Below are 18641 nucleotides of genomic sequence, written 5' to 3' on the forward strand. Positions count from 1 at the left end.
GTATTTGGGCACCAGCTGCTTTTACCAGTTGGCCAGGGGATTCCCTCAGCTCCAGCACCATCCGGGCCTTCTCATGCATGTATCCCAGGCCGATGGCTCGCAGTGGCAGCTGCAATGTGAAGAGGCCAACATCTGACAGGCATCTCGGCAGTCCTAGCCACTTCCTAATAAATTAATTTACCAGCCCATCCATCTTGTCTGCCTCACAGGAAGAAACTTCGCTCATCTTCAGAGGCCAAATCAGCCTTGGGTACAGTATGAACTGGTAACTCCATACCTTGTACTTGCCGGGGAGCTTGCTCTGATTGATCCAGGCCATCTGCGAGCTGCTTCTTTATCACTTTTCCCATCTTCTTATCAGAGAGGTCCGCTGTTTAGGTCCGACCAAGGCTACGGACTGGTTGACTCGCCAGCAATGGGATCTCTTCACCGCCTGCGACAAAGGTGGTATGGTCGCTTCTGACTCCTTTCCTCAAGGACAGGCTGAGTGATTTGGCGGGTTTGATCTTCATCCTCGCCCAACCCACAAGCTTGTCGATCCTCTTAAGCAGTCTTGCTGTACATGCTGCTGTCTGAAGGATGGTGGCGATGTAGTCCATATTGCCTCTCACTGGCGGTAGCCTTTGACCTGATGGTTAACCATCTTCCTTGCCCCTATGAGGATGATTTCGAAGGCTTCAACAAATAGGATGGGAGAGATCGAGCATCCCATTGCGATACCCACTTCCAGCTGTTGCCAGCCTGTGGTGAAGTCCTGATGGGTGCAGCACATCTTGAGGTCTTGGAGTACTTAGTTATCAGGGCTCTGATGCTGACTGGGATGTTGAAAAAGTCCAAGGCATACTTGATGAGTTGGTGGAGCACAGATCCATATGCGTTGGCAAGGTCCAACCACACCGATGGTGGTGGAGTTCGCCTCCTTCGGAATGAGAACTGTGACAGCTCTTTTGCACTCTGACTTGGTTCTTCCAGGCCACTCTCAGGAGGTTCCACAGATGTCTCTGGACTCCTGGGCAATACTTATAAAGCTTGTAGGATATCCCATTGGGGCCTGGGGCTGAAGCTGCTCTCGCTTTCCTGACTTCTGAAGCCTCGCTGAATTTTGGGAGGGTGGGGGGGCTTGGCCAGTAACAGAGGAGTTGACTTCGCTGGGTCACTATCCTATACATATAAACTGGGTGACAAGGCTGTGGGGTGTGGCAGAAATTATGCATGGAAACTTTAAGGAGTGACCAGCGTCCATGTTGACTGTTCACACCTTGCACTATGTTTTGGCAGATGTAACAGTGATTCACATTTAGCAGCAGTTATTGGTAGTAATTGAGGATAATGCTCTTTGATAATAGTGGTTGCAGACCCCTAGCATAAACTGTTTCCAGGTTGAGAATCTTGGCTCCTACAACCCTATCAGCAGTGTTAATAACCTGGGCTACACTCTTAGAAATAAAAACCCTTTTCCAAAGAAAGGATTTTAAAAGGGTTATTGGTTGAACCCTCCAAAAGGGTTCCAGATGGAACCTTTACAAAATGTTCTACCTGGAACCAAAAAGGGTTCTCCTATGAGGACAAGCCAAAGAACCTTATATGGTTCTACTTAGCACTTTTATTTCTAAGAGTTTAGGTCTGTGTATTTGTGAATGAGTAACTGACAGATAGAGATAGAGAATAATACTCTTTATTGTCCACAAAGAGAAGAAGTAGAGATTGTTGGTCGTTTCACTTTATTTTATTTCCTTAGTGGCTTTCCTTATTCTGCCTCTGTTTCTATGATTGTATGATAGGACCCTTTCCCGAAGAAAGGGTTTTTCAGAAGCAAATGGTTCCAGGTAGAACCTCAGCCCTTGTTGAAGGACCCTTTTGGAACCCTTATTTCTAAGTGTACAGCACCTTAACTGTTAGCAAAAGCATAACCACTGAGGTATTTTATGTCATGTATTCACAATAACACTGACATTGTCATGCACAGGAAAACACGTAAAATGTGTTTTATTAGGTACAGAGGATGTGAATGAGCAGAGAATACACAGCAGCACAATTAAATAACTGCTTGTAAGTAAAAGAGAAATTCTGACATGCAGTTGTAAAGTCCAGACAGCAACACACACACACACACACACACACACACACACACACACACACACACACACACACACACACACACACACACACACACACACACACACACACACACACACACACACACACACACTTTATCAGGGAGAAGGAACCTACATATAAACAAAACATTATGCCAGGCCACAGCCCACACAACAGTCTTTAACCCTTAGAACTCCAGCAGGTGGATCTATGGTAAATTTCTATATGAATAACACACAACTCCTGGTATGGACATTCTGGGTGTGTGTGTTTATAGGTCACATATTCAGGCTAAAAACGGTAAAAAATGCATTGTTGAGTCAAATTGATATCACATTTTAAGTAGTGATATAAAGATTATTTTCTTTTTGTTCATAAAAACGAGCCAGGTGAACTTTGAACTGTGACGTATTTCCAAATTTCACAAATTCAATCCGATTTTAAACATTTTTAGTTTTTTCATCATACTGCCAAGGTTGTGCTGGAAAAAAAAAGGATATACAACACTGTATTGCACATTCTTATACCCTTACTGTGTGTTTAAACTGAGTAATGGATAAGTCAAATTGCTCTGTGTTGTAAGGGTTAAACAATGTGTAAACCTTCACCTTCGGGTGAGACAGGGAAATTGGGACTGTAATATTCAGTACTCATGTTCACATCTTACAATTGTATGCTGTAGACAGACTTTTCAAGAATATTCTGCCATTTCTATGTATCGCTTATGAAAGTAAGCATTGTGAATTTGCTTATTTTATTAAGTCCTCATATGTGTGTCATTCAAATGTCAGTTTGTGATGCATTGCACATTCAACCTGACATAACCTTTAAAGAGGCCTCATTTTAAATGTCTCCAGCCGTCATTACCACTTCATGACTATGAAGCCCTTTGAGTTATGATTTTATCACATTACACTGCTTTCAAACTACATAAATATGACACCAATCATATTTTTGCAGCTGAGATGACTTGTCTTTATTGGCAAATATGTCCTTGAATAACTCTTCCCTTTATTAATTACAGACCAACCTTTCTATATTTTTTTCTCTGATGTCACTGTAGCTCAGACTTAACATTGTACCACTGCTTTTGGGGGTGGAATCAATTGATTAAAATATATATTCCAATTTAAAGCTAAATCTGATCCAAGGTCATGATTTCATTTCAAAGAAACTCTCAATTTAAGGTTATACTTGTAAAGATTCCACATGAATAAATGAACTGTGATGACACGTGTACACTGAATTGCAGGATTAAACCAAAACGGTGTTTTATAAATGAGGTTCCAGTGTTTTCTTACATACTGCCCAGAAACAGAGACATTTCACAGGAGCTCCTTACAGGGATGCTGGACTGTGTCTGCTCAGTGCTTTCAGAGACAGCAGCAGGATGACTTACACTGACAAGCATACATATACAAGTGTACTGTATTTGTACACGTGCATGCACGCACCCTCCTCTGCCATCATCTCACACACATACAGTATACAAACCAGTGACATCTACTTTCTCCTTCTATAATCTACACCACAAAAGATCATTACAGAGGCTTTAAATTTCTACTCAACAGCATCTCCAGCCCCTGGCACTTTTTTAAGGTAAGCTGAAAGATGAGCTAAAGAAAAAAACAAATTCGATGCTGGTGCCAAGAAGATTTCTCTCATATTTTTACTCACACAATGCAATTTAAAATACATCACAACAAAACCTGAAAAAACCTGTAAACCTGAAGTAATTTTTCTTACAACCAGCCATTAGACAAAAATTTGAGTTTTTTTTCTTTTTCTTTGTGGCACTGTGTTCGCTTTCGGTTAGCAGCAGGAGACAAATGAGAGAGCAAAAAGGAAGAGAATAAAAGTGCAATGGTGAAAGAATAAAATGTATATATGTATATATTTATCCATCCAGTTATACCACTTTATCCTCCAACTAAGAATTATCAATTCACTTCCACTCAAAAAGATTAAGATTGCTTTCTATCCAGCTGCACTGCAACCTGTATAACCTGTTTTTATTGTTTGTTTGTTCTTTTCTTGATTCATTGTTCAGTATACTTGAGTGCTAAATGCACCTATAAATAAAATGTATTTTTAGAACAGGGGCCAAAATGGCTCCTGGCACAAACTTGTGCGAGGAACCTATTGTTATCCTTCACATTATTACTATATCCATGGCTTTGCAGTCATATTTGAGGGGGTTAACGTGCATAAAAAGTCTTGACATTTTGCATGGAGGTCTTATTGTATTGCTTATTATTATTATAATTGTCACATCTTCTGACCAACTGAAATTCCTCAGTGTGGTACCAATAAAGGCTAATCCAACATGTGCTCCAGTTTTTACTAAATGTCTTGAAAAATAAAATAAGATAAGAAATGAGAAATTCAAATATAGTTGTAATGTGATTTTGTTCAATCTGTACATAACGAGGGCTGTGAATTGAGCGCCATCCTGTGGATGACAAGAAGAACAACAATTTTTTTTAAAACGCGAAAGCGAATATCAACTTTTGTCCTTTACGACTTGCTGTTGAACTGCACTGTCATGGCGGCTCACTTGATGGTAGGTTACCCTTTACTAAAGTCTAGTTATTCCTACACTTACCAAATTAAAAGATAGTGATATTTTTAAATGACCGAGAATATAGACAGGTGCTCATGTTATAGGTTTGTAGCGGAAGCGTTTTGTTCATGAACCGCTGTGGACTAATACAACACACTGCATGTAGCTCATGTTAGCTAACACACAATGGCACACGTCTGATTGAAAATGTCAGCGGGATTTTCAAACGTTTGGAAAGTAGTTTATTCATACAAGTTAAAATTAAATTATTATTTAAAAAAAAAAAAAAAAAAAAGAACCCTTAAAAAAAACCTCTTCGTTCAATAACATCAAAATGCTGCACACAAATTCACCACTCTGTCTGTTCAGTCTCTACACAGATGCTGCCAGCGGTCAGTTCTCCTTGTTGCTAGGCGACCATGGAGCTCCAGCTCCGTGTCGTCTCCTCCTCTGCACACAAGGCTTCTCCTCCTTCTCACACAGCGTTTCTATGACGTGGAGATGCTCCTGAGGTGGAGGTTTCAGCAGAGGAAGAGGAGGGTTCAAAAGAAGAACGCGTAAGTTTTGGTTTGTTTAGAATAAAATAAAATAAACTTGATAAGTTGATAAGCCACTAGATAATACAGATTATCCATTTCAAAGTGCAAGTTAGGTTTTTTTTTTAATTGTGGTTGTTTGTCACGTGTAAAATAGGAAAAATTAAATTCCAGGACTCAACTTATCCATATGAGGCATGTATGTCCATCGATATTACTAAATCACGCTAAATTATGAAAATAAAAGATAGCAGAAGAATAGATCATGTGATGCTCACATATCTATCTATTTAAATATTTGATCCAAGTTAATAAACTAGACTTAAGTTACACATTTTGTTAACTTGTGTATTTATCCTTAACATTTCCAACAAAATAAACTTCAACCACACAGTCCATTGTATTTGGTGTCCTGTTATGCTGACACAAATGTTGCTAGAAGTCAGGGAATATAACTAAGCGAAAATATGTTAATTCTTCCAATGGATATGATTTTCGTTCAAAAATTAAAAACTCAAGTCACTATAAACAAACGCTAGAATCTCGCAAGTACGGCATGAAGTGCACCCTGGAAAATGACTTATCTGGGACATAATAATGATTTGACCCGATAACCCTAACAAATTACTCTTGACATCTTGTGAAAAGTGCCAGTACTGTGTACTGGAAGGTACCGGCCCACTTCAAGTGCTGGTTGTATACGAACATACTGCGCAGAGAACCAGCTTGTGACATCATTGTCCTTGGAAACTCAAGCAAAAAACTATTTTAGCCACAACAAAGAGCTCACCTAATGAAACCTACACCTGCTTAGGTTCAATGTTTATTAAGTTATTTCTATTATTATTATGACCATTATCTGACTTTTTTTCCTCTGTCCACACATTCACAGGTACTACAGCTACACTAAGCACTTTCATGGAGCGGATATAGCTTCAGCGTTTTATGTCTTGAGCCTAAAAGGTGGCTTTAGGTAAGTACATTGTTTCGAGGCCTTTTCACGTCATGTGTGTATAGATGCACAGATGCATATTTCTTGTTTATACTGTGTGGGTGTCTTAAGACAGTAATTAAAACTCTTTTCCTGCCCACAATTTTCAACCTACACAGACATGTTTTACATACAAAACAGTGCTATGGTTGTTGTTTAACCCTGTGTGTTGTTTTCATATGGCTTGAAGTTTTAATGTTTGATTCCACAAAAATATTACTTTCTCAGCATGCTTCAAGTTTTAAAGGTTCTATCCACCCAAAGCTGCAGCAACAAGCAGGCACGATCAAAATGTTGCTGTCGAAGTTTCTAGTTTATTTAATAACTGATGAATATACTGATGGTTTGTTAAATGTGCGAACCTTATAATGATAATAAAAACTTGATAGTTTCCTAGAGCCTGGACAGTTCGAAACACCAACAGCTATCAAGTGTCAATGGTTCCTGTGAAATAAATAGTCTCCTTCTTTTTTTATCTTTGGGAACTCAATCACTTTGTGATGCTACTATATAACCAGCTGCTTGTGTATTAAAGTTGTAGTGTGTAACTTTTAACATTTAACTATTTTAAAACAATATCTGTCTAAAACCTTCAGTTACTAGTGGTAGTAAATTTAGTGGCAGGCTCCTGTAGACACATTGTTTCTAACCACAATGTCATCCATCCTTGCAAGTTCAGGCAAATGTTCATAGAGAATATAGGCTTTGCTGACAAACATTCGGGAATATACAAGAAAAAGACAAACTAAATTTTAGGTACACCAGTTCGACTCAAGTCGAAATATTTTTGTTCACAGTCTAGAGCCCTGCCTGTTATCGGATGAAGGATGCAGCATTCAAATAGTGTTACATCACTATCGTTCATGAAGACCAAACAGGCAGAATAATAACATCAACTACAACAAATATCACCAAAGTTACGAACTGCAGCTTTAAAGTTGATGTTTTCAAATTAGTTAAAATTCTCAACACACCCATTGTTTTCTTCTGGCAGCTATAAACATAATATAAATAATAAGTATGCAGCATTATTGTTGTCATGCTGTGTCATAAAATGTGCTCCCAGTTTTCATGTGATCACTTGTGCTGTATGTCCTCAGGTATGTCGGTCAGTCAGACTGGTTTCATACTGACAGGAGGGGTAAATTCAACTGGGACTTCTTAAATCACAAAGACACACTTCTAGAAGAGGTAGACATGAGCTACTCTCTCATCAACTACACAGGACTGGAGAATCTTGGTACGGAGCTTTTTGTTTTCCTTTCTGACTTGCATTTCCGCTACTCTTAACTCATTTTCTCATGATGTTTTCCATTTGTTGTTGGAACTCAATTCGGAAACTTGGATCAACCTGACGTACCCCAGCTTATGATACAAATAAGGCGACCACTGCATTTGTAATTGCACACCATACACTGCTCCTTTTCTGTTAAAAGCTCTTCTGTTTTATTTATTTCACAGTAATCAGTCGTACAAATAGCACATGTTGCTATGCGGTTAATGTGCTCAAAGAAATTTAACTTGCTTGGTTATTGTCTGGCATTCCTAACAATTGCTAGCCCAGGATATGTTTGCTTTAGTGGAGGTTGATGGTCTTTGAAACAAGGGAAGCTAATTTTATTTATTCTAACATGAATTCTGCCCTTGCTAGCGGATGCTAAGGTTCCCTGGTAGTTACAATTTCACCTCATTTATCCGAACCACCATCTCACTCTATTCTGTGCTGCTTCATAGAGATCAGTAGAAGCTGAGATTCCACCATGCTGCCACGAGAATGAATGAGAAGAAAATTGCATCAGACAGTTTGTGATTAACAGCTGATTCTGAACAAAATAGTCATATAGTTGATCACGTTCTAGCGCACTTTTAGTATTGAAATGTGAAAACGGTACATATTTTACCATATATTGAATTTTTATTTGACCATTTATATCACATTTTGGAGGAAGCAGAGCTTCCCTTGTGATCTTGGAGCAATCGCCTGGGTTTTAAACTGGAATGCAGTCAAGTTGGGGGTGAGGTCATTCCCAGTGCCCAATTTTAGGATGTACATTAAAGGCAGCATCAGTCGTATTCTGTCAAGGACATGTACTGTTGAGTCATGGTAATAATGTGAGTTCGGTGTTTTTAATCTGATTTGTCTTCCCCCAGTCGGTCAGCAATCTCTCAGGACTCTGTCATTAAAAGGATGTCCTGAAGTGGATGACTGGTTCCTGGCCAGACTCCATATGTTCCAGGACTCTCTGGAGGAGCTGGATATCTCTCACTGCCCACGCATCACCACAGGAGGCCTAGCTGCACTGAGGAATCTCAAGTAATTATCCAAACACTGATTTTTTGGAGCACATGTGCTCATAGCATCATGTGTTATGTGTACAACTGTGTTTTATTTCAATTCTTGTTTAACATTATTTTTTTAGACATTTTTTATTTATTATATATTATTTATAATTAGATGTCTTTGAAGCATAAGAAGGTTTTGCTATTTGGAGCACAGGAAAACTGTTTGTACAATGGGTGTAGTGGAGCTATAAATACAGTAGGTGCACAGGCCGCTGTCTCTATCTGATTTACCCTGTGTTTGTCAAAGCTCCTCAATGTTAACAGGCTGTGGGACATTAAAATGTCTCTTTTTTATATATTGTGTGTGTTCTGCAGGGGGCTACGGCATCTGGACATATCCTCCCTACCTGGGGTTTCAAGTCCTGGATTGGTCATCATCCTACTGGAGGAAATGTTACCACAGTGCCAAATAATTGCTCATGGATGTGACCTCAGTCTGAGTCAAGAGGGGGTAGAGGAGAGGAAGGAGCAAGGGCAGAGGTAGAGCATGAACAGGGACATGAATCAAAGGAATCTCATGACTGATCCAGGAGTGTGAACCATGTATAGATAAAAATTTAACTGGACATTGGCTCCATACATTTAGATATAGAAATGTCGAAAATCACATTTCACATCAAAAGTTATCACATCTTGGCTGAGGGTTGTTTTTTCCCATCTCACCTGTGTCCCAGGCACTTGTTTGTAAATGTGGTGATGGTTTTATTTATTGTTGATATGTAAATATGAAATAAAAATAGAATTGTTCAATGTCATCATTCTATGGTAGTGTATTTAGATGTTTATGAATCACTGTTGTATTTTTTTCCACAGACAAAGTAAGCGATGCAGTCAATCTTCAGTGTTGCTGTATGTATTTATACAGTAATCTTCACTGTCCAAGCTTGTGTGAGGAAACTAAATCCTTTAATCCAGTGTGAGCCTTGTATGTCTGAAGCAGTGTAGAAGCCTGCAGTGAATTGAAGAAGACCCAAAAATTGGGAAGAATGGGTATAAGGTAAAATATATGGCGATTTTGTTTGTAGATGTTTCTTTTGTTTATCTATTGTGGGTTTGTTGAATGACTTGTAATGTTTTCTTTAATGTGACATTTAAAGGGACACTGTGTAGTATTTATGGGTTTATATAACCCAAAATCCACTTTTGTATACATATTATGTGCTCCTGCATTGTCTAGTCGCTGTATAATATTCGTTGTTGAATTTTCGTAGTGTTTCAAAAGTCATGTAAAATAACATGGTCGCGGGCCGCTACTGCATTGCCACGACGCCATGTTTCTACCGGAGCCTGTAAGGACAAACGCGAGAGAACAAATCAAGCATCGCTTTACTTGTAGCGGAAGTCCCGCCTCCTCTCTCTACGCTTCATCTGCTACGGCCGCGGTAGCTCGCCCACTCCCTCGCCTCACGAACCTCATCTGCTGACACGAAGAAAGACGACGAGGACGACATTTGACTGGCTGAGGATACCGTAGCACTCAGGGAAGGGAGGGGGTGAGGAGAGGAGCAGTTCTTTGTTGTAAATTTCAGCCTCTCCTCTAGATGGCACTATTAAAGGTACAGTGTGTAAAATATTTAGCAATATTAGAAGTTGCGCCCGCCCCTATCAATTTCACGTAGTCTGCCACGCAATATCAAGTTCTAATTAGTTATTTCTGTATGGTTTTTGCATCACAAATACATTTTTATTGATATTGTGAACTATTTATCGTTCCATAGCAAAACGAACACTTTTATTTTGATATTATCTGAACTATCATCATAAATATTATTATTTCAATGTCTTCTTCTCAAAAAGTTGGACCTTTTTTCACTAGACCGACCCCTTACTTACCAAACAAGACACTCAGTGGGCCCAAGTTTCATTTAAGTTTGAGACCCCTGATTTAGCAGTAAGTTTGTCCATTGTGGGAGATTGTAAACTTGCTGGCTGACTGACTGTCACTACCCTTTTTATCTTTCATTCCAGTAGTATGACTTAATGGTTACGTGCACCTATTCTGTTACCAGCTGAACGGACTTTATTGTCGTAATACATACAGTATAATAGTCTCACATATCACCACTTCCTTTCAACCTTGCTTTAATAATAGCCACTGCTTTTTATTATTCATGTATAAAACTTTTGCTATAATAAAAAAATTAACAACTGTGAACAATGGCTCACAGTCGTTGTTACAAAAAACAACATACGTGTTATGTTATATTTAATTCTATTAAATGAGTCACATGTTTTTTGTCATCTTTTTGTAGTCAATCCAAAATAGATAACAGGAAGTAATCACAAATCGCGTTTCCGGGAATAGATCGGGTACTAGTGACACCTGTCTCCTGATGTAATTATAAAATGCTCATTCTTGGGTAATGCAAAACTATTCATACAGCAGACTGTAAACCGATAAAATGTGCACAATAATTTAATTTGTTTGAATTTGACATACTTGAGGAAAAACATGTAGGAACTGCCTGTATCATCTCAAACACGGACCGAATTTAGGACGGACAATAACAAAACGGGGTAGCTCCAAGTAGTAAACCTCTCCGTAGCTGAGTGCTTGCTGTGTCGATACTTTTGACAACGTTGTTGAATATTGGATTCAAATTCGTTGTCATTCCTGTGGTCGGGGGCCAGTAGTCTAATAAATGGCCGATGCATCAGGTGAGGTATTTTATTGATGTAAAACTGGCTGACAATTTTTAAGGTAGCTTCGTCCCATTGCGCTTATTTAGCGAGCTTTGTAGCTAACGTGGTCATTACACACATATGTCATTGAACTTGTTTGATAATTCATGTTTTTACAGAACTCCCTAAAAGTAAAGAAGAGAAGGAAGCTCCAGCTAAACCGGAGGTAAGAAATACGTGTGCGTTTCGCTTGTCAATGCAATTAGCTAACCCAGATGGGTGTAGCCCTATTGTAGTATAGTATATTGTATTGTATACGTAGCCTTATTCGATCAAAACAAAGCAGTCAGTCACATTTTGGGATAACGCTTTAATCCCTTTCAGTCGGCTTCATTGTAATGAATTAATTTTGTTTCAGTTATTTTATTTTTTAATCATTTGAAGGAAGAAGACGACGTCAGCAGTGAGGAAGAGGAGACAGAAGACAGTATGTGAACACCAACGTGGCTTTTCTATTTGTAGGATAAAACGGCCCTGTATTTACTTCTTCATTGCAGACATTTTGACAGGTCACAATAGGTGAAGCACGTCAATCAAAAACATTATGACTGATTTCTAGGGTGCAGATTGCAATCGTTTATAGTTCTAATAATCTATTATGAATCCAGTTAAATTATTAATTAAAATTATGTCCATTTTATTTTGTTAAATTAGTTGTTAAGTGTTTTTTCGTCATAAAAATCAAACTAAAACATATTGATCATGTTTCCACAAGCCAAAGACATTTCGTTTTCTTCTGCTTAATCACCGTAGCCGCACTGAGGGTTAGCTTCCTCAGTGTCAAGGTGCATGCTGGCTCACCATCACACTGTCTTTAAACTAAACAAAGTCATTGTTAATGTTATCAGTTACACCTGTGATTTTCCCTGCATAAAAATGTGCACTCCTGTACAACTGCATACATGGAAATGTTAAATTTACACCTGATATCTCACTGGTAGTGCACACATCTATTTACCCAGATATAGTAGAGCTCATACTAAACTATAATATTGTCAAATATTGTACAGATTACACCTTAAGATATTGTTCATTCCCAAAGATATGACTGAGCATTGGTATTATTGATGTTCTACACCTTAGCATACATACACCAGGTAAGAAATTAGGTTTTGCTTCACGAGGACCAGGTTTTGGTCTCCATTAGGACTCCTGGTAGCACATAGTTCTTTTTGTAAGTCTTAGTACTATTTATATTAATAACATTTATAGTCTAATGCATCTTTCCTACCCCAGTGATTTCCCAAATGCGACAAACCCTTCTTTAATTTTCGTCTGTGTTTTTGTCAGTGGACTTCCTGCGTAACCTCTTCTCCAGGACTCTGGGTCTTGGCTCACAAGACAAAGTTCTGGATGAGCTGACTCTGGAAGGAGTGGCTCAATACATACAAAGTGGCAAATGTGAGTCTTTGTGTTTCCGTTCAGCTTGTCCATTAGCACCGAGCTTAGTGGACTGAAGTTTTGTTTCCATGTAGGTAAAAATATCATCTGCATGGTTGGGGCAGGAATATCCACATGTGAGTGCTTTGGTTTTAATATCAAGACATTAATATTTAATAACAAATGCAAAACAGTGTGACATATGAATGTATGTTTACACAAGTCTTTTTTTTCTCGTCACAGCGGCTGGAATCCCAGATTTCCGCTCACCAGAGACGGGCCTATATGCAAACCTGCAGAAATATAATCTGCCTTACCCAGAGGCCATCTTCCAGATAGATTATTTCAAGGTAAATATGAAGCATGTGTTACTATATAACTGCACAAACAGCTGAATGTTTTTGAATTTTATTTAACTTTTAGTAACAGAGGGATACCAATGCAACCCCTTCACTGAGGAGAAGCTTGAGATACACACTTGGTCTTAATGAAACAGCTGAGACACAAGAAAAACAGATTTTTACCACTTAATAAAATGCTCACCCAATAAAATATACACCAGCAAGTTCACAATATCTTGAGATTATAATTGCTATATTTTCTCACTGTTAAACACTGTTAAACTGCTTACTCCTGCACTGAAGTCCATAGAGAAAAACTGAAATTTTGCACCAACACACAAGTTGTTGATCCACTGCTGCCTCCATCAGTAAGCCCACATGTGGTATTAAAATGTTATGTGTTAGTATATACCTAAGTAACACAAACCCACCAAACAAAGCAGCAGTAGACAAGCAGCTCCTGTTACCCTTCAAGCTAAAACAGCTGATTAGGTCGATGGACTTTGGTGTGGGAGTGAGCGGTTTACAAACCTAACTTTCCATGTTGAAAATGTCCAACAGAGAGATAAAGTAGGCAACATAATCTTAAAATATTAAAGGCTAACTGTAAGCAGGTTTAAATTTTATCAGGCAAATCTTTTGTTATACATAGTCCTTGGGCATTCTATATGGAAAAAAAATAAAAGAAGAAGACAAGTCTTTTGTTTAGTGGCTAAAATCTGTTTTCCTTGTGTCCCTCTCGGCAGCCATGTTTTCACTGAGTGAGCGTCTGTGTCTCAAGCTGTTTCTCAGTACATCATGATTAATTAATTAAGTAATGATTAAAAAAAAATGTCTAACTAAAATGTTTTTGGTTAGACATTTTGGTTTACTTTTGGTGAGAAATTCACACTGTCAACTCTATTGCTACAAACTATTACTCCTACATTGCTGCTTTGGTTAGTTACTTATATTCTCTCTTACTTTCAAATAATGATGCTCTTTTTTTCTGATAACTATATTGTATATTTTTGGTCATATACTATTGCAGAAACACCCAGAGCCATTCTTTGCCTTGGCTAGGGAGCTTTATCCAGGACAGTTTAAGGTACACAACTGGGATCATGTGCTGATTAATTGTTTTTTCCCTTTTAAAACTGCCAGCTGCTTCACTTATATTTGTTTTCTCCTGTTTTGACTTGTCTTGGTGTTCAGCCAACAATCTGTCACTACTTCATGAAGATGTTAAAGGACAAGTGTTTGCTGAAACGCTGCTACACACAGGTAATTTGTTTTTGTTCTAAATATAAAACACCTTTTATACTCTGACATTAATGTGTGAGATCCCTCAGAATATTGACACTCTGGAGAGAGTGGCTGGACTTGTAGGAGATGATCTAATTGAAGCTCATGGAACCTTTTACACATCCCATTGTGTCAGTTTCTGCTGCCACAAGGAGTACAACCTGGACTGGATGAAAGGTGAATTTTGCTTCAAGTGCCAAAGATTAGGGAGTGTTGGGTGTTTTTCATGTGTGACTTTGAACTTCCTTTTTCCTCCTTGTAGAAAAAATATTTGCTGACGATATTCCCAAATGTGATAAGTGCAGCAGTTTGGTCAAACCAGGTAAGTTGATCTTTGTCTTTCTGTTTTTCTTTTTTTTTTTTTTTTTTTACTTGTGTGTTTTTCTCATTCCTTTTTAAAATAGCTTTCCTGCATTCTATTTTACTAACTGAGTAATCATACTGTCTTTGGATCTCTCCTCACCCAGATATAGTCTTCTTCGGTGAGAATCTGCCTGCCCGGTTCTTCTCTTCAGTGAAGACGGTGAACAACATGCATGGGATGAGACACGATGCATGCATGCAGAATTGACTGTGATTTTTGAACCTCTTCTCTCGGTTTTTACTTTCCTATTAGGATTTTCCGAGCTGTGATCTTCTCATCATCATGGGGACCTCCCTGCAGGTCCAACCTTTTGCAAGTCTTGTCAGCAGGTACAACATAGAGAAGTTTGTTTTGGTTAACAAATTCAGCTGTATTTGCCAACAAGTAATTGTTGTGGTTTCCCCAATTTCTGTTTTCTGGTTATATAGAGTTTCAAAAAGTTGCCCCAGACTGCTCATTAACATGGAGAGGACAGGGCAGGTGAGCGACCAATCCATCACTCCTTTTTCTACCTTTGTGCTGATTCTTTATATTCCATAGATTAGTGTGTTGTATTCTTTGTGCAGCAGTGTGTGTGTGTGTTGATCTGTACAGGCTGAACCTCTCCTCGGGTTACTTGGTTTTGGAGGTGGGATGGACTTTGACTCAGACAAGGCATACAGGTGACAGATCATTGACATGCTGTAAATCTGATTTCATGTGAAATGGAATGTGAAATTTCTAGTCTTGATGACCATTCAAAGCTGCTTTGCACCACAGTTTTGCCACTCACACATTATATGTTCTTTGCGCAATGAATTTTTTATCAGACATCTTTCATACCCATTCACACGCTGCAGGCGTGGGGTTCGGCATGTAGACTAGAGCTGTGAATGAAACCCACAACTTTCCAGTTGAAAGGTGTCTAACTCTACCAAGTCACCGTCACCCAATGAAACAATCCAATAGAGGCGAGCCAATCCACCCAGCAAGATGTCTCATTTATAAACTGGGTTTGCACCATCAGAGGACGCCAAAGCATAACGGAAAAAAATGCAAAAACATATTTATTTACTTATTGCACTTAATTTATCTACTCACCAAATGTTATTTCTCAGTTGCCACCACAATATTTACAATGTATCACTGATTCATGTTGTCACCTCTGAAGAGCAAGAAAATGCTTTAAAACAGTGCTTTTCAAATGACTATGCTTTGAGACCCAAATTTATCCATATTCAATGCATTCAAATTTTTGAACCAGCCTTCATCCTAGGTTGGGCTACAACTGCCCAACACCCCTTTTCTCACACAAGATACCAGGTCCTTTTGTGTATTCAAATTAGCATGTCTAGACTGAACTTGCACCTTCCTACAACATCCGCAGGGAGTTGGCTCCCCGATACCTGCAGTAGACAAAGCGGTGTGAAACACGGCTTGGAAAGGCAGACTACTTTGTCTATTGGAGGAATGCGAAAGGGGAGTTTCTCGGGTATAAATGTGGAGGGCTCACTAAGCTCTGGGTCTTTTTCTCCAGCTAGGATCACTCCTGTGAAGATTGACCTTTTCTTTGCAAAGAAAATAAAACATTGAAGGCCAGCAGAAGTTCTCTATTTCATTCTTCACCAGCAGCAGCAGAGAATTTCCACAATAAGTGCTAAATGATCAGTTTTATATGTGAGATGTAACAGGACATTTTTATGAACAAAATATAACAGGTTTTCTTTTTCTGCTTAACAAAGTTCAGATGCATAACATTACAAATACCTACCCACTCAATGTCCTGCTGTGTTTGTGCACAGCAAACTCAGGAGTCTGTCTGGACCAAAATCTTCAGATATTACATGGCTGTTTTCATGTCTGAAAACAGCTCTACTTTTAAATCCGAGGTCTTATCCTGTGACCTACATTTGGGTCGGAACCTATAATAGGCGCCAGTAACTGGTAGCACTATTATCACAATTTGTGCACTTACATCAGAGGTTATCACACACTTTAGCAAAACAAACTAATGCCCTAAATGTACATTTTAGTATATGACACTATATGACCATACTATTTATGTGTTTTGTGATGCAGACAAAAAATAAGGTGGTTTAATTTGGTGCCAGGTTCTAACAGTGGATGTTTTTCTTCCCTTCAGAGATGTGGCTCACATCAGTACATGTGATGAAGGCTGTTTGGCTCTCGCTGACCTACTGGGATGGAAGGTAAGTTACGTAATCACTTACAGTTACATCAAAACACAGCAGCACATCATTCTACAAATGCTCTGGTTTGTGATGTGAGGGTCTATTCATCATGTGTAGCATCCTCTCCCTGCAAAGTTGTCCACAAAAAATGTTTATCCACCAGTATCTGCACCCTCTTTACAAACGAGCACACATTTTTCCAGCCCAGTCTCCATCAGTCAGGAAAGTCATTCTATATATTGTATGCCCTGTTGTCCTTCCTGAGCAGGCATAATTTTACCATCTATTTTAAAATCTATAAATTATTTTGTCAATCCCCAAACTGTAATTAATGGACCCAGTGGAGTGTGCATTACTAATGGGAAACACCTTGTGGTGTCAACTCTCTCCAGGCGGAGCTGGAAGAACTGGTGAAGCAGGAACACACCAGGATCGACAGCCAAGACACAAAGGAGAAGGCCAGTGAGAGCAGCAAAGCTGCAGCCAAGAAGAGCTCAGTGGCACCAGAGGCCACAAAGGAAGAGTAACTGATGCAGCACTTCCTTTTTTAAACAGCCACTGCACCCTTAACCCCAGATTATTATAAGAAGTTTTGAAGGTGAGAAGTGACACGTGCCTGTCACGCTTAGTTTTAATCTGCTTGTATGCGATTTCTCAGAACAGTCTTTTTGCTTTAATTACTTCAGCTCTTTGCACTTTACAACATTAATCGATGCATACAGTACTTTATAAATGATTTTGCATTATGATGAGAGAGACATGTACAGTGTAAAGAAAGAGAAACTTAAAAAATACTTTTATTTTGCAGTCTTTTCTAAAATATGATGAGAACAAATAGTAATAACATCTTATAAATTGAATATGTGAAAGATCTACATGGATTTCAGATAATGTGTCCAATTGAGTTTTGTCACAGCTGCTGCAGCACCACCATTTTTTGGATATTTGGAAGGTGATTAATTTCTCCAACATTTCCTGAAATGTACAAAAAAAAGTATCTATAGTAACAAGAGGAAAACTGAAGTGAAACATAATATTAATTGATTTTATATTAAAGGCACAGGCAACACAGTGGTGCAGTGGTTAGCATTGTTACCAGTAAGAAGATCACCTGTTTGGATCCCAGTTTTACTGAAGGCCTTTCACTGTGGAGTTTGCATGTGCTTTCCTTGTGCATGTTAATTGGACACTCTGAAATGACCATAGGTGTGAGAGTGAAGTGTTCATCTCCGTATATTTGCCCTGTAATCGACTGGTGACCTGTCCAGCGTGAGACCACATCTTTTGTCCTATGACAGCTGATATTAGCTCCAGCTTCCTTCGCGACCCTTGTTGAGGATAGAGTGGTTGAAATTGAGTGATTGTGTGATTTTCATTGTAAACTTCAGAGAAGACTACTTAAATTGAGTCCCTCTGTGTTAAATTTACCACCATAAGCAACATGTTTTATTCATTTTTCAGATTACAATTAACTAACCTTTATTGTGGCAGGAAAAAAACCTGTTGCTGTGAAGGAGCATGGTGATAGTAGCCTTTGGGACAAGTTTAGAAACATGAGTAGAGCAGAAAGAGAAGAACAAACTACAAGCTACATACCCACAGTAAACAGAAGTGTCAAAACACACTGGCATTCCAGAAATGTAAAATTTGTGTTGATTTTTTAAAGCCTTTGCATGCAGCAGCACAACTTCATTGCTATATGAGAATACAGAAGAGCATTTGTATTAGAATGACTTTGTTCCAAGCTATTTGATTGGTGATGGTGGTTTCAACTGTATCTGCTTGTACAGTAATAGATCCTTGTTTCAATTGGGACAGTAAAATAACACTGGTAAAGACAGTAACATAAATATCTACAGTGTGATGTAAAAACACATTTTCTGCAATAA

The 18641-nt window shown here is 38.7% G+C and overlaps 2 protein-coding genes across 2 annotated transcripts; both read left to right on the top strand.

Annotated features, from left to right (window-relative positions):
• Positions 1-4650: 4650 nt before the first annotated feature.
• On the top strand, positions 4651-9220 carry dmac2 (distal membrane arm assembly component 2). Its single transcript, XM_083887395.1, has 6 exons — positions 4651-4660; positions 5030-5217; positions 6089-6169; positions 7288-7427; positions 8339-8501; positions 8846-9220. Exons 1-6 carry the CDS (start codon positions 4658-4660, stop codon positions 9012-9014), a joined length of 744 nt encoding a protein of 247 aa, XP_083743521.1. The 5' UTR covers positions 4651-4657; the 3' UTR covers positions 9015-9220.
• Positions 9221-10998: 1778 nt separating this feature from the next.
• Positions 10999-18641, top strand: sirt2 (sirtuin 2 (silent mating type information regulation 2, homolog) 2). The gene is made up of 16 exons (XM_083887393.1): positions 10999-11188; positions 11332-11378; positions 11597-11639; positions 12503-12613; positions 12688-12729; positions 12836-12942; positions 13964-14020; positions 14128-14196; positions 14265-14394; positions 14480-14539; positions 14685-14740; positions 14834-14910; positions 15010-15061; positions 15176-15243; positions 16704-16770; positions 17145-18641. The coding sequence occupies exons 1-16, from the start codon at positions 11173-11175 to the stop codon at positions 17277-17279; spliced, it is 1137 nt and encodes a 378-aa protein (XP_083743519.1). The 5' UTR covers positions 10999-11172; the 3' UTR covers positions 17280-18641.

The sequence above is a fragment of the Microchirus variegatus genome (genome assembly GCF_963457635.1).
Source record: "Microchirus variegatus genome assembly, chromosome: 3".
NCBI lineage: Eukaryota > Metazoa > Chordata > Actinopteri > Pleuronectiformes > Soleidae > Microchirus > Microchirus variegatus.

Coding starts and splice junctions, on each gene's coding strand:
- sirt2 (XM_083887393.1), top strand. Junction 11,640..12,502: donor GGAAGAGGAGACAGAAGACA/GTATGTGAACAC, acceptor TGTTTTTGTCAG/TGGACTTCCTGCGTAACCTC. Junction 14,741..14,833: donor TCTTCTCTTCAGTGAAGACG/GTGAACAACATG, acceptor CTTTCCTATTAG/GATTTTCCGAGCTGTGATCT.
- dmac2 (XM_083887395.1), top strand. Junction 5,218..6,088: donor AGGGTTCAAAAGAAGAACGC/GTAAGTTTTGGT, acceptor ACACATTCACAG/GTACTACAGCTACACTAAGC. Junction 6,170..7,287: donor AGCCTAAAAGGTGGCTTTAG/GTAAGTACATTG, acceptor GTATGTCCTCAG/GTATGTCGGTCAGTCAGACT.